The sequence below is a fragment of the Sceloporus undulatus genome, chromosome 1 (genome assembly GCF_019175285.1).
Source record: "Sceloporus undulatus isolate JIND9_A2432 ecotype Alabama chromosome 1, SceUnd_v1.1, whole genome shotgun sequence".
Classification (NCBI taxonomy): Eukaryota; Metazoa; Chordata; class Lepidosauria; order Squamata; family Phrynosomatidae; genus Sceloporus; species Sceloporus undulatus.
The window spans coordinates 208,170,201-208,185,850 of NC_056522.1; the positions used below are offsets into that span (position 1 = coordinate 208,170,201).

General features: G+C 39.1%; 1 protein-coding gene across 2 annotated transcripts in view; it reads right to left on the bottom strand.

The window, feature by feature from the left end:
• Positions 1-2,201: 2,201 nt before the first annotated feature.
• HAT1 (histone acetyltransferase 1) overlaps positions 2,202-15,650 on the bottom strand; it is a 37,849-nt gene continuing 24,400 nt past the window's right edge. For both annotated transcript variants that reach the window (XM_042447184.1, XM_042447191.1), the window contains exons 7-11: positions 15,127-15,231; positions 14,682-14,788; positions 8,719-8,870; positions 6,197-6,313; positions 2,202-2,575 (exon numbers count right to left, since the gene is read on the bottom strand). In XM_042447184.1, coding sequence (XP_042303118.1) covers positions 2,408-2,575; positions 6,197-6,313; positions 8,719-8,870; positions 14,682-14,788; positions 15,127-15,231 — 649 coding nt within the window. In that variant the 3' untranslated portion in view covers positions 2,202-2,407. The remainder of the gene's footprint in view (positions 2,576-6,196; positions 6,314-8,718; positions 8,871-14,681; positions 14,789-15,126; positions 15,232-15,650) is intronic.

The following is a 15,650-nucleotide window of genomic DNA, read 5'->3' on the forward strand; positions in this document are numbered from 1 at the left end:
CAGTCATTCTATCTTGTCTGGCAGATGGCACAAAGCTCTGCCCAGTGATAATATTCAAAAGGAAAACGATGCCAAAGAACTTTAAAATTCCAGCAGACAAAGTGTTAATGTCCATCCTAAAGGCTAGAAGGATGAGCAGGGAACTAAATTGTAGCTGTGTGATGTGTGGGATAGATAACCAGGTGTGAGGTCAAGAACGCACTCATCGCTATTGGTGTGGGATATGTTCTGTATCATAGCATTAACAGAAAGGGAAGAAGGGAGAGATAAAGGGATATTACATTTGCAAGATTATCCAAAGGCATAAGAAAGATGTCAATACAAATAGCAGACACCCTTAGGAAGGCAAATAGCATCCAAAGCAGCATTACACATAAAATAGGAATGTGGAATGTGAGAAGCATGAGCCAAGGGAAGCTGGACATAGTAAAAATGGAAATGGAATGCATGAACAAGCTTCAGAGGTAATTAAACATAAAAATGTAATGGTCAGAGAAGCAACTCTAGTCTTACTAGGCATATGCAGACTGATGAATAGAAGAATTAAATGCATGCAGAACATAGCCCATACCCACATATTCTTAGCCCCATGCCTGGTCTCCTACCACACACATAGCACAGCCACCATTTAGTTACCTCCTCATACATCTAGCCTTCATGATGAACACAAAGTTACACTTGCTGGAATGTTTTAAGTTGTTTAGCATCATTTTCCTTTGCTGAGTTCTTTACATCCTTTCTTAACATGCCCCTAAATTTTACTGTCTACTTATCCATGGGTCATAGGAAATTCTGTAATTTTGGGCCCAAAACCTGCCTTGAACATGTTGAGAACAGCTGATAGTGGTAGTAGAAATTGGTGATTGGAAATAATAGGGTAATAGTGTCTGTAACAAGGTATGTTTAAAAGTAATGTAGGAAATGGGAGTGGTGTGTGTAAGGAGCAACATTTTCTATCGACCTTTCCCAGATCATTTTAAGGCATATTTAGAGGAGCCATCAGAAGGGTTGTTCAAGTGATATGCCATTCTCTTGCCAATCAAAAGATTTTCTCCCCAAAATATTAAGTAGAAAGCAGCACAATGTGTAATATTGTGAAACAGGATACCTTTTTAGGGAGGAATACATCACACATCCTTGAACCCATCCCACATTGACTAGATGACAGTTCAGTACACTATCTCTGTGTGATCTTCATTACATCACTGGATCTAAAGCTAAGTTTGAGTTTTCAGGCAGAGAACTGCTATGATATGGTTGCCTTCAGAGGTTATTGCCAGACTCTGACAATATTCCAACCTTCTCTGGGCTGCTAGAATCGACTCATTGATGCTTTGCTGCAAGAACAACCACTCCAGACTAGCAACAGGACATCTCAATCAGTGGCCCATGCCTTTGGTAAAATGAGTAATTTTGACTTCTGTCCTGTTTTAGGTAGCTTCACCATTGTTCCATAGTCAAGGAATGAGACGAGGGGATACCAGAATCCCTTCTTTTGCATATGTGAATTGGAGGCCTTTGTATCTTTAACATCAGCACCTGCCCACACCCACAAAAGCTGGAGTCTTTTTCCTCTTTCTTTGCTCAGTTTTATGCTTTCTCCTCTGTTGCTTCTCCACTTACTTCCTCTCCGACATATTGTCTCTTAGATGTCTTTGTAGCTCTTTAGCCTCTGCTGGTCTTTGTTCTTCTGTTCCATCTGTTCTCTTTCTTCTTCCCTTCACCCCATTAGCCAGCCTGTACTTTTTCCTAGAAACCCTTCCTTCTAAGTAGCCTCATCATCGCCTCCTCTTGCCTTCCCTAGTCACCTCCTCCTCCTTTCTACCTAAATGCCCTCAGATATGCTGCCTCTTCCACTATTTTCAGGCTTCCCTTGGTTTAGCTCTTCCGCCTTTCAACCTCTGCTTGCTCTGTTTCCCATTCTCCTTTTTAAAAAAATTTAAACCAGCTATTATTTACATTCTCTCTATTTAAGTTGGCTACTTTTGTTTTTCAATTCCTTGTTCAGCTATAGCCCCAAACCCCCAAGCTGCTGGACAACTGGGGAAACATACAGCACCTGTTGGTGACATCAATTGCAGACACTACTACCCTGATCAACCCTGCTGCGTCTTGCTGGCAATTAGGGAAATGAGGCATAGAGCTGTGTTCCTGCACAGTTCTCCACAATTATACAACAACTCAGACAGTACTACTATTAGTGCATCTCAATCTACTTTCTTTATTTCAGCACAGTGCCCCCAAAATCTAAGCACAGATTTTTAAAATCTACAACACAAAAATAGAAAATATCCAAAATGCACAGGAAACAGTCATCTTGAAAGTGATTAAAGTTTCAGTGAAGCAGTGATCAAGGATATATCTGATAACACAATGTACAAAAATCTGCACGGTTCTGGTAGCATCCTCAGACTTGAGCAAGCCGTTCTAGGACTCTTCGGTAATCTGAAACAAGCTGCTGGAAGGTCTCTTCTAATTGCTTGTGTTGCAAATTTAGGTCTATTTGGTTCAACTGGTTGGTCAGCTCTTCTGGTCTCAAGCATCTTCTCATTTTAGCAATCTCCCTCTGCTTTTTCTGGAAAAGAAACAAAACAGACATGAAAATACAGTGGGCCCTTCCCTTAGGCGGGGGATCCATTCCGGACACCCCCCCCACGTAAGGGGAATTCCACGTATGATCAAGCCCCATTAAAAACAATGGGGCTTGTGCCTGCGGCACGGTGCGTGCCTGCCATTACCCCTTCCAGGGCATGCCGAGGCTTCTTGTGCCATGGCTTTCAGCATATGCTGAAAGCCACATATATCACACCCGCGTATGACATGGGTGCACTGTATTGCCACAGATCACTATTAAGGCTGTTTGAACCTTAAAAAATATCAGAAATCTTTCAGAAAATTCCATTGCTTTTTCTTATTCAATGGATTGTAGGCTTTCAGAATTTCAAAGCAAATAGCTGCCAACTCCATTTAATGCATATTTAACCAAGAATATAACAAACCTTGACTGCATCTCACAAACAATAGGGACAATTTAACAAAGACAAACTAAATCTCATTCAATTGTTTCAATGAGCCTTGGTCATGGTTATTTTAATGGTATTGTTGCCAATGTGGATTTCTAGCATACTCTTGAAGACTTTTCTCAGAAAGGAGGACACAATCATTTGGTGTTGAAACAATGACATGTGAAATCTAGAAACTGCAGGAACCAGATCAAACTTAAGTAACAGGTTGATGTGAGAAGAGATAGAATGGCCTATCTAATCTTCCTTAAGGAAGAAAAGGAGTTTGGGATGGTGAACATGAACAAACAGAAAAGGTTAAGTAGTTCCTTGCACTCTCATTGTACTGGGATATACATGTCTGTACAGCTGGCTTTTATTTAAACAAACAAACAAAAACAGACTGTTCACATATCTCCTTCATGACCTGTAGTTTGGCCCTTAGTTATGAATGGATTTGGGGGAACTGTAAGGCTGGAATGGATTTCTACCTAGGATCCAAAACACACCACGGAAATAATCCAATTCGAGACCGCTCGTTCAGTGCTAGCGAATCCTGGGAATTGTAGTTTATTGTAGCACCAGAGCTCTCTGAAACAGAAGGCTAAATGTCTCACAATACAGTTCCCAGAATTCCTTAGCATTGAGCCAGAGCAGTTAAAGTGGTCTCAAACTCGAATATTTCTGCAGTGGTAAATAATTTACAAGAATATAACTCACTTTAGCCTCCAGCAGGGATTCAGTTCCAGTAGTTTTTAAAAAATCCAAAAACAGATTTAGAATTATCACTCAAAATCAGCACAGAAAATGAGCTAGGATAGCAATAAACAGAGACGTAGCTAGGATTTTAGGAAGAGGGGGGGGGGGGGCCCAATTAAAGGGCCACCATTATAAGGGGGCTTGGGGGCGGCGGCCCCCCAGCCCACCCCATTCATTTTTCTAGCGGGGGGGGGGGGCCCGGCCCCCCCAGCCCCCCCCCCCTTGGCTACATCCCTGCAATAAAGAAATTAAATTGAGCAATAATTACTGTGGAATTTGATCCTTTACTTCCTATGCCAAAATAAGCTGGTGTTGTTTTTCACTAAAAAGTAACTATGAATCAGTACAGTGGTACCCCGGGATACGAATTACCCAGCTTACGAATTTTTCGGGATACGAAAAAATCCCATAGGGATTTATTGTTTCGGCTTACGAAGGTTTTTTCGGGTTACGAAAAAACCCCGGGCGCTGTTTTAAATGGAGCCGCGGCGGAGCCGCGGCTTTTTTTCCATTAGCGCCTATGGCAATTCGGGTTACGAAGGTTTTTCGGGTTACGAAATTAGCCGCGGAACGAATTAATTTCGTAACCCGAGGGAGCACTGTATATAGAGATCTTGTAACACCTTTGAGACTAACTGAAAGAAAGAAGTTAGCAGCATGAGCTTTCATACACTTCAGTCTACTTCCTAAGATGCATTTAGTGGAGTGGAAACCAAGGACAGATACACACACACACACACACACACACACACACACCCAACTGGTATGTGAGAATGTCAGTTCAGATGCAAAATCCTTTGTGTATGGAAATGAAGTACCAAGTCCAGTTTTAACTGGTCTTTAGTGAACAAAGAAATTGGGAACTAGCCAATGTGTATGGAAATAAACAGGCATGGCCGGTTTGGCTTTAGAAACTAGCCTGTAGGTGGGGAGAATAGATTAGTGTAGGACACCCTCGGAGGATGGGGTCAGACAGTGTTGAAATGAAATACAGTGCGGCCACTCCATTTGTGGGCTTGCCGTCCATGGGCTCAAGTTCACGCAGACGGCAAGCCTCAAGCATTAAAATGGCATGTGTGCCTGTTTCGCACACAAAAGCACACGGTCATAGCAAACAACAGGACTTGAGGTCCCGTGTTTTTTCCCCATATGCGGGATGATGGTGTCCGGAACAGATCCCCTATGTATACAAAGGGTTCACTGTATAGCTAAGCTCTCGTGCCACAACAAACAACCATTTCCAGAATTCCACAGTATGGAGACATGACAATTAAAGTGGTATCAAAATGAATTATTTCTCCAATGCAGATGCAACCTTGTTGTTCATTGTGGGAAAGTCAGATTAAAAGGAGGAGAAGCAGAGCAGAGAAGTCCCCCCCCCCCTCTTTCCACACACCGAAGTCAAGAACTGCTTCATAGAGAGCGGCGATGGTGAGAACTTGCTTAAGTGCTTGATGCAGCTAGGAGCCCCAGCCAACGCCAAATGGCCCTTTATCAGCCACTACAGGAGACGCATTGTGCCTCCTTCCAGGCCCAGGTGGGCCGCTCTCTGGTTGTGCTAGTGGCATCCCTCGCTGTCACACACCATCACTTGGAGTTGGAGGGTCCTGAGACGAAGAATGGAGCTGCCCGCTGGCCTTGGCTTGATGAGGGGGCAGAGAGAGGGGCGAGGGGCACCACTGTCACCCCTGGAGAGCGTCCTGGCTATATCTTTGAATTCTGTAAGTAACTATGAAGACTGGATACACACTTATATACCCAAATCCAAAAGCACTGCAGCTTTCACCATATGCACAGGAGCTTTTCCTTTCTGCAATAACTCTCTGCTCCTTGAACTTTCCTAGAGGCTGGAAATATCCACCAGAGGCATCCCATGAGGCATGTAAGGGACTGCTGCTAGAAAGAAAGGGTAGGCAGCCACCATCCATAGTGTGCAACAATCTAAGTGTTTTGAATATGCAACAAGGCCTCTCTAAATAGTGATCACTTGCTGTACCTCTTCTGAGGTATAGCATGCACAGAATATCCTTTTTTAATCAAGAAAACTGCTTACAATCTAGATGTCCTGGATAGAATTTCTGTCCACAAAAATTATGCAAGGAAGGGACTGCATGTTTACATAAGTGCAACCAGTACACTGTTCAATTGACTATCGATAATAATTGCATTCTAAAGAACAAAATCAGATTCTAATTCTTAGCATAAGTATGCTATGTATCATAACTGTGCAGTCTCAAAGTACTGTGCATGCTTTTATTTCTTCTGCATCAGATAGTATAGATGGCTATAAATGTAACAGAAATATAGAAGCACATCCATTAATGGAAAAATAGTAGCAAACTATATCCTGTTAAATTACGGCAATTTATGATCAATTAAAAAAAATGAAAATAGCCTTAATATGTACATGAGTTGTTTTTTTTAAAAAAAGATACCTTATAAGGACCCATCAGTCTTCTTTTTACATCCAGTCTGTAATTTCTAGATTGTTCAGGATTACTCATGTCTGTTGCACGCAATCGGAGAATTTCATAAACCCGTCTGGTATGTTGCTGACAAATAAGAGGAGAAGCATATGAATCAAAAGTCTCAATATATACAAGATTGCAGAGCCTCTTTCAAGGTTCTTTAACCCCATCCCCTGTTCTTAAGCCCCAACGTGTCTAACTTCCAATCACTTTTGGAGCCATATACTTTACAACAGTCCTGATAAAAATATTTCAGCCCAAGAGAACTGAAAATGGTATAGTTTTGAAAGGTGCACATGCATTGTTTTCAGGACTGGGCGGCAGAAATTTTAGCCTATCCAGTGCTGAGTTTCTTGGAATGTAACGGAAGCAGGTCTTTGCATTCGTTCCTTTCCTCCTGCCCGAAAGAAATGGTTTTAAGGAGACCAGATAGAGAGGACATCCCCCTCTTCCCTCCCTCTTAACCTAATGTTACTTTAGCTGGATGTACCTCCTACCATCAATACCGATGTCCACGTGGGACCAGGTTCATGATACAATCTGCCTCACAGTTATGTCAGGCGCGCCAAATATAATGTGTTTTCTTTCCTGTGCAGCAATGTATTGCACCCCATAGGAGTTCAGGATGTGGAAAGACGATTCCTCACAAAATTGGCTGCTACTACATTGAGGCAACTACCTTCCCTCCTTTCTTCACTGTAAACGTTTTCATACTAAATAATCTCAGCATCCACTGAGGGCAAAGGACCATTCATATAAGGTTTATTCATTCAGTGGGAAAATAATTATTTCTATTCCAGCGGGAACAGAGTGATATTTAAGATACTTTACAAAATGAGCAGATTAAACACACCTGAATTTAATACAAAAAACATAATTAAATCAATTATATTCAAACACATTTGCAGATCCATTCTTTTCTCTTTAGGGAACGAATTCTTTAAAATGTTTCTTACTTTTCTTTGGTGTCTAAAGTAGTAACCCTCAGAGGGCTGCAGTTGTGACACTCCAAATTTTGTCAAGAAGGCAACTACATCAGACCTAGCCAGCTTAGGCAATGGTGAAGGATTATGCAAAGTGCAGTCCAACATCATCTGGAGGACCACAGCTGACCACCCCTTACTAACCGGTATCAAGCACAATGGCCAAATTCAACTCTGAAGCAAAGGAATTCTTTCCAGGCAATATTAGCCAAGTCATCTGGCATGTGCTTCCCAGCAGCTTGATGAAAACTTTTCTGAAGCTTCAATGTCTGGTTCCAAATGGTGCTAAGAACCAAGACCCAGTGATGGCTGGCTTGGGAAACTGCCTGCAACAGGCAATTTCCAAAGCTGCTCCTCACCCAGTGTCTTGACTACTATGCCTGAGTAGAGCCAGGCATTAAAGAACTAGGAGGCTTTGAACAGCGACATCCTCTATCGGGCACATGGTCAGGCTCTTCCTTTTAAAAAAAATATTTCCAAAAAATTTTATTACACTGTGTATAATACATATTATACAATCATGTTTCATATTATAATTTGAAATAATAAAATGGTCAGGCTCTTCCCACTGCAGCAGCATACACTAAAAGTAAGTGGCTGGAGCCCTCGCCTACCACATTTCCTATGACCACTGCTATCACAGGAAGGCCTTGGACACTTTTCTCTATGAGAAGTGAGAATGTCAGACTGTTCATGCAGAAGCTTGACCCTATATAATCCTGATGTTGGAAGAGTCTTATTACATAAGGAGATTGATCCAATAGGAACCACATAAATGAAAAAAACTTGCTTTATTTTTGGTCATCTACTGCTAATTTATCTGGTATTATTCACTGTGATCCTGTGTTAGGAGTCCATTTGCATTCACCAGATCATCTTTGACATTTTCAAATGTAATATCATATTTTCCTTTCTAGGCAAGTAATGAGAAGTACAGAAGGCAATCAGCACTGATATAACAGCTGTTCTGTTTTACTGCCACTTTTTCCTACCTACAGCATTTTGGTGTATACTCTTCAAATAGTTCACTTTTCTGGAATTTTGCCCTTAAAAACAGATCTCCTACATTCCTCAAAGGCATTACTGAATCCTTTACTGCTAGTGACATTTTGGATTTTTAAAAAATGAGACCATGAGAAACCAGCTACTAGAAAAAAATTAGTTTTATTTGACAATAGCTTTGAACATTGCAGAAAGGCTTGTGAACAGAACTTTTGATCTAACCATGGGTTATGATAAGTGTGTGCATGCACACACAAGGGAAAAGCTAAACTGACCAAATCCCGCTACTTCTGCAGCCTACAACTACCACTCCCATTCTCGTGCAAATTTCCAGTATACCGCACAGTGAGGAGGGAATAGGTGAAAATGATCTTCTTCCATTACCAAGTCTTCCATTAGATCAAAAACCCTTCTGTGAACAGACTGACATCTGTTGCTTGCAGAAAGGCAACATAAGATGTAATTCAGAAGGTCCTTACTTCAATATATTTTAAGATCATATACCTTATTTACTTTCAACTTTTGTTGAGCTTCTGTTACCATATCTTGACTGAAACCTTGCTTGAGCTTTTCTGGAGAAAAGCAAGGTAAATCTTGACACAGTTTCACCAATACAAAATCTCGTAGTTTCACATAGTTTTCAGATGGATCTTCAGCTAAAAGAACAAAACACAGCAGTTTTGAAATGGTTTTTCCTTTACAAATAACCAGATCTAATTCTTTTAAAAGTTCTCTTTTACTAATCCTAGTATTTGACTGTAGATAATATATTTTTACAAGTTTAAAATTTAAGTTTAGATAAGAGCAGTACTGCATATACTTGGAACACTATGTACAATAACAACTAATTTACACTTTGTGCTATTTGAAGCAGTCACATAATCACTCACAGTCGAGTCTAATGTTCTAGATATGATACATTTATATCTATACTATCTCTGCTTTCTGAAGTTTTGCTAAGAGGACAAACATACCACAAACCTGAAAATGATTTTAGCTCTAGCCTTTTCTTTTTCTTTGAATTCTTTCAGTTTGAGAATCACGTCTTGAACCTCTAATTTAGATACTTCAATTAATTTTTAGTAATGGTAAGTTGGATTTTAGCATGTTTTTAATAGTATTTATATACAGTGCTACCTCGGGTTACGAAATTAATTCGTTCCGCCGTTCCGTTCGTAACCCGAGTAATTTCGCAACCCGAAAAGGCTTTCCGTTAGCGCTGGAAAGCCGCTAGCCGCGCTTTGCGTTTGAATTTCGCGCCGAAATAAATTTCGTAACCCGAAAAAAATATCGTAACCCGGAACAGTTTTTTCCAATCTAACTTTTTCGTATCCCGGAAATTTCGTAACGCGATCAATTCGTATCCCGGGGTACCACTGTACTTTGTTGTATCTCACTTTAAGACATCATTGCATACCGGAACTATATACAAGTTGTTTAACACAACAATAACCCAATATGATAAAATAGAGGGTTCTCTGTAGATTCAATGGCCTTTGAGTACTGCAGCTTAAAAGCTGCACTTCTGTTTGGAAATGAATTTCCAAGATACTTTCAGAAATGTCGTTTAATAAATAATAAATGCTCGTTTTAGAAGTGCATGATCTAATTTAAATGTTCAACTTCTAGTTGTAATAGCAATTTTAGTTTGGCTGCAAGTGCCTTCTATTGCTTATCAACGAATCAAGAAAGGCAATAGTTGCAAGAAGAAGAAAACAAAAAATTCAGATACTGCAGTTCTACTTGGTTAATGGAACCACTTTCATTAGTGTATTGACACAGAAACCTAATTTGAAGAAAATTGGATGCCTGAACACTGAACTTCAGTTTAAACATTATCATGTTTAAATAGTTACATTTAAGTACATCTGGATATGTTCCCTACATTAAGATAAAGGGATGTTCTCTATCATATAGAAATTATGTTATCTAAGCAGTCTCCAAAGATGAAAGGTCAAAACCCCTTTCTTTATAAATATGTTGATTTATAATATTCAGATTTGTATATGTGACTCCTGGTAGCATTAACTTGTCACTAGGATCTTGTCAGAATAGTAGGTGTTTGTTGTTAACTGCCTATCAAGTCAACTTCCACTTATGGCAACCCAATGAGTGAGAACCTCCAAGTCACCCTATCATCAACAGCCCTGGCACGGGTCTTGCAAACACAGGGCCATGGCTTCTTTGATTGAATCTATCCATCTGGAATGCAGTCTTCCTCTTTTCATACTGTCTTCTACTTTACCAAATATTATTGTCTTTTCTAGTGAGTCAGGTCTTCTCTTGATATGGCCAAAGTACAACAGACTGTTTAGTCATCTTGGCTTCTAGGGAGAGTTCAGGCTTGAATTGCTCTAGGACCCATTTATTGGTGTGTGGTTCGTTTGCTTTTTGTATCAGTAGAACTCTCCAGCTCTACATTTCAAATAAGTTAATTTTGTTCCTGTCAGCTTTCTTCATGCCAACTATCACAAGCATACACATAAATGGGATATATGATAGTACAGTAATGACAATCCTAACTTTAGTATTCAATGGTATACATTTATACTTCAGGATTTTGAGGTTCTAGTTGTCTCCTGATTTATTCACCGCAGTATTCTGATTAATGCCTGAACCAAGGCATGAAAAATCTTTAAATATTTCTATGTCTTCATCATCTTCTTTAAAGTTATGTAAATCATCTGTGGTCATTATTGTTTTCTTAATGTTCAGTTGTAAACCTGCCTTTGCACTTTCTTCCTTCAGCAATTGTTCCAAATCTTTGCTGTTTTCTGCTAGTATAGTATGGTGTCTTCTGCAAATCTGATATTGCTGATTTTCCTTCCTCCAATTTTCACACCTCTTTCCTCTAAATCTAATCCTTGTTTCATGTATGATAATACATAATATTACCATACTATTACTATCATGCATAATATTATTAAATACACAAGATCTCTCTTAAGTTTGCTGCCTTGGGCAATTCAGTTACCACCCCAGGTTATTCTAAATATGGGCTTTTCATTTGTGAAGCTGACTTATGAATTTACTGAACTCCAACTAACTGCTTAGTATCACAGTGAATGAAATGGAGCAGCAGGCTGAGTGACATCTCCCTCTCAGTGCAAAGTGCACAGTGTAGGTAAGCCACCTTAGCCAAGATGGAATAAGTAATATCTGTAGAATCTCTTCAATACATTTTGCATATTCACTTTCTGTGTCTTCCCAGCAGAGACAATCAGAACTCATTAGAGCTTGAGTAAAAGCAAGTGCAAACGAATTACCATTTCCTTTTCCCAAAGGAACTATAATTTGGTACAACTTTTCTTGCCATCGTGTCTTGTCATTACACTGGATACAGAAACTGTCTGCTAACTACACTCACTTGGAAGTAAAATTCACTGAAAATAACTAGAATGGCTTATAAATAAAAGGAAGCATGGCTCACTGGTGTCCAAATTATGCACTGGATGTTGGATGCAAAATGCTCATTCTGAATGCAGTCTGACTGCTGCATCCAGTAATTAACATAACTAAAGAGTGTTAGCAGCTGATGCTTTACTCTTAAAATGGGAGTCATTACTGGTCAAACATAGAGCAATGCCTATCACTTAAGAAAGTCCATCTTAGCAGTTTCCACTCTAAAAACCTATTGGTTCTTTTGAGACAAGAAGTCCAAGGAAAGCCATAATTTTCTTATCAAGAGTTGTCTGTAGAATTTTGTTTACTGGGCACCATGGTCTTCTACATCATGTTATAATTTTATAATACACTGAGGGCAATCCTGGGAATGATATAAACTCCATATCCAAGAAAACATGCAGTTGGCCAGAGCAGGGAATTAAAAGTTTAGAACAGGAATATTAAGTCCTAGTTATAAAAAACCTTCAAAGTTCATTCAAATGTATGTGAACAAGGACCACAAATTACGAGACATTTTTTATTTATCTTATTTAATAAGTTTATATCCTGTTTCCTCTAAAAATAGCGCTCAAGATTGCTAATATCAAAATACATAAAACACCAATACTATAATTAAAATAGAGAAAAGATCAAATTCGCAAATATAGGAAATAGGGAGGCTCAAATTCACAAAAGTAACAAATTCATGAAAAACACATCAGTAGGTTAACCAGTTCAATCTCCCGTTAAACCAACAACTACTTTATAAATCTGATTACCTTTTACATCTCCCTCAGTCTGAGGCACCCTTTATATATAGCCACCTTATAACTTTCAATGCCATCTCACTTTCATAATTTCTTATCCCCCTCCCATCTCTCCAACCCAATTTTCCCTTAACAGCAGCAATGAGAAATGGATGAAAAAGAGAAATTCATCTCTCTATACCTTTCAAACTCCCAGTCAAAAACAGCATGCTCCCTAGCAGATTATTCTACAGAGCAATTTAAAATCTGTTTTAGAGCAGTTTTACTGAAAAAATACACACCATGTTCCATGTATTGATGCAGTGGCCTGGGTTTTTGGTTTTTATTTTTTTATTATTATTTTTTTGCCACTACAGTATATGGCCTAGCTTTTTTATCTTTCTATTGTTATAAATACCTTACTGAGAATGCTATTTATGGTCAGATACATTTAATTAGAATGTTGTCCATAGACATTACTATTTTATAATTTATTTTATACATGATGATAGAAAGTGATATGGTGGTTCCATGGGACTGTCATAAACAGAACTGCCATTTATATAACAGATATACAGTCGCCCCCTCCTTTTTCGTGGGGGATCCGTTCTGGACTCCCTCACAAAAATGGAGTTTCCCTTATATTCAAACCCTATTGGCTTGAACATAGGCACGGGTGTGAGTGTTGTGGGCACACATCCCATTCATTCCCCCTCAGTTCATCCCTTGAGCATAAGTGAGGGACGTGAGTCTGAAGACCACGAGAACGGAGGGAGGATTGTAGTTCTAAGCAATCTTCATGATTTAATTACAGATCGTAAGTTCAGAACCTAGCCCCACCAGATGTGTTAGCACATTTTCTGGGGATGATGAGAGTTGCAGTTCAACACATCTGGAAATTACTAGATTCAAAAAGGTTATTGTATACAGATATGAGTGTTTCACTGTTGGCCAACTTCAAGCCACAAGGAGTTTTTGAAATTCAGAGGTACTTAAACATAAGAATTCTATGATCAGGGAAATCGCTCTAGTCTTACTAGGCATAAACAGACTTGGTGAACAGAAGAATCAAAGATTTAGAACTGATCAAAGATCTGAGTACAGTCAGCCCTCTATAATCATGGATTTTTTTATCCATGGATTTAACCATCCACAGCTTGAAAATATTCATATATATATATATATATATTCCAAAACAGGAAAGCTTGATTTTGCCATTTCATGTAAGAGACACTGTTTTACTATCCCACTGCATTTAATGGGACTTCAGAATCCATGGATTTTGGCATCCATGGGGGCTCCTGGAACCAAATCGCAGAGATACCAAGGGCCCACTATCATAACCTGGCAGTGATATTTCACAAATGTATATATACTTGAAATATTGTTTTTCCCATTAGTTCAGATTGCTCTTCAAATGTAATATTTTTCCAAGTTTTATAATCAATGGATATGCCCACTAGGATATTTAAAGGTGGCTGCATAGAGATACAAACATGACCCACAGAACTATACAATTCATTCTAAAAAACCTAGGGGCCTTTAAAGTTCAGTTACTTTCAAAAGCAATTTGTGCCAGGGCTCTCAATCCTACATCATGTTTAAAATACTGTTAAATCAGAAAAAAATGCCTCTCTCTTACTTCCTCAAGCAGAAATTTCTGATGAGATTTCCCCACTTCCTTTCAGTGAATACAAGGCGCTCTAATTTTTAAGATGTCAAAATACTATTGGATTTATTGTGGCATCTTTTGAAGTGAGCTCCAGTCCTCAAACACATACACTACAATATGCCTGTTTAGAGTCAGTAACTTTGAACCACCACCAAAGTTCACACCAGTATTGTTTTAAAATTTCTACACATTCCAAGTTCATGCTCATCAAGCATTCATACTTTTCATCTCCAAGGTCATAAAAATGGTGCAGACAGTTTTAGTGTTCAGAAGGATAATGTCTCACACAGTGTTTCTCTGATTTAGTGCTTTGCCTTAAGGAAGAAAGCGCTGCAAGGAGTTTCAAAAACCTAAATCTCTTGTCAAGTCAGCTGCGCAGTCTGCAATAAAAATGGCTAATTAACTGGTAATCCTTTCATGCCAGGGATTGGATTTCCATGGTGCACTGTTCTCTGAAGGAAAGGATTTGAAGAATTACATTATGCACAGTTCTTATGTAAGGAAGGGTAGCATTAACCTTGACCTCTGCTTAAGTTAATCTTTGAAAGATAATTTAATTTTGACAGATGAATTTGGAAATTTACGTTATTGACTGTCAGGAAAGTAATATTCAAAGCTTCATATAAATGAATTCCCATTTCCAAAGGAAGACTCATTTTACATACCTGTTATATCAAGTACTGTAGGGGAGGACATATAGTATCTGTGAACTGTTTCTAAAAGCTGAGCCCCATGGCCTTCGCCTTGGAACGGAGGCAATATCAGCATTTGGCTAGAAGTATTAAAAAGAAAAAAAGTTTTGCAGAAAATAAGAAATGTACCCCCACCCTGAAAATCAGCCTGCTTTACCTTTGAGAGTGACTTTCAAATTCACTAAACAGAAGATTTTACATAGAAAACACTTTTTAAAAGTGCCAGTCTATCATACTATAGGTTTGAGATTCCATCCCATTTGAAGTGCAAACAATGAAATAACTAAATGCAAAGCTAAGTAAGTTTAAATTCAAAACCTCCCCCAAACCCCCAAACCCCCAACAAACAAGTATTGGGAACTTCAACAGTACTCTCTTCTGAAATAAAAGGCAAGGCACGTGTTATGCTGCCAATTACCTTACACGTGGCCGGGTTTTGTCTGGGTACACATAGTAATTATAGACTGTCATATAGCCTACGGTCGCAAAGAGCGTAGCTCCGTCCTTATTATACTTCTCAAATCTGCAGATAAAACAGAAAGCCAAGCAGGTCAATTACAGTCGCGCTCCCATGCAGTGTCCATTTTCTTTTCCATTCTCTGACTGAATTTTCAGTGTCAGCAAGCTACTCTGTGAGGGCCCAATGGGTACACCTGCTATGTTCTGAATGTACAATTCACTTAATTGGTGTGCAGCAACTTGGATAAATCAGACCTCTTTACAGCACTTCAGCGCACTTGCCTATTATAAAGATGAATAGGTGGCAAGTAAAAGAAAACACAGGCAAAGCTCATTTTACTGTTTAAGCCCTACATTCAGGGCTCCAACAGACAACAGTATTTAATTTGGCTCTATTCTCAAGGTCTTGCAAAGCATAATGGATGCAAACTCCAATCTGATAAACAATAGTTTTTCCTTTCCTGGGAAAAATATCATTATACT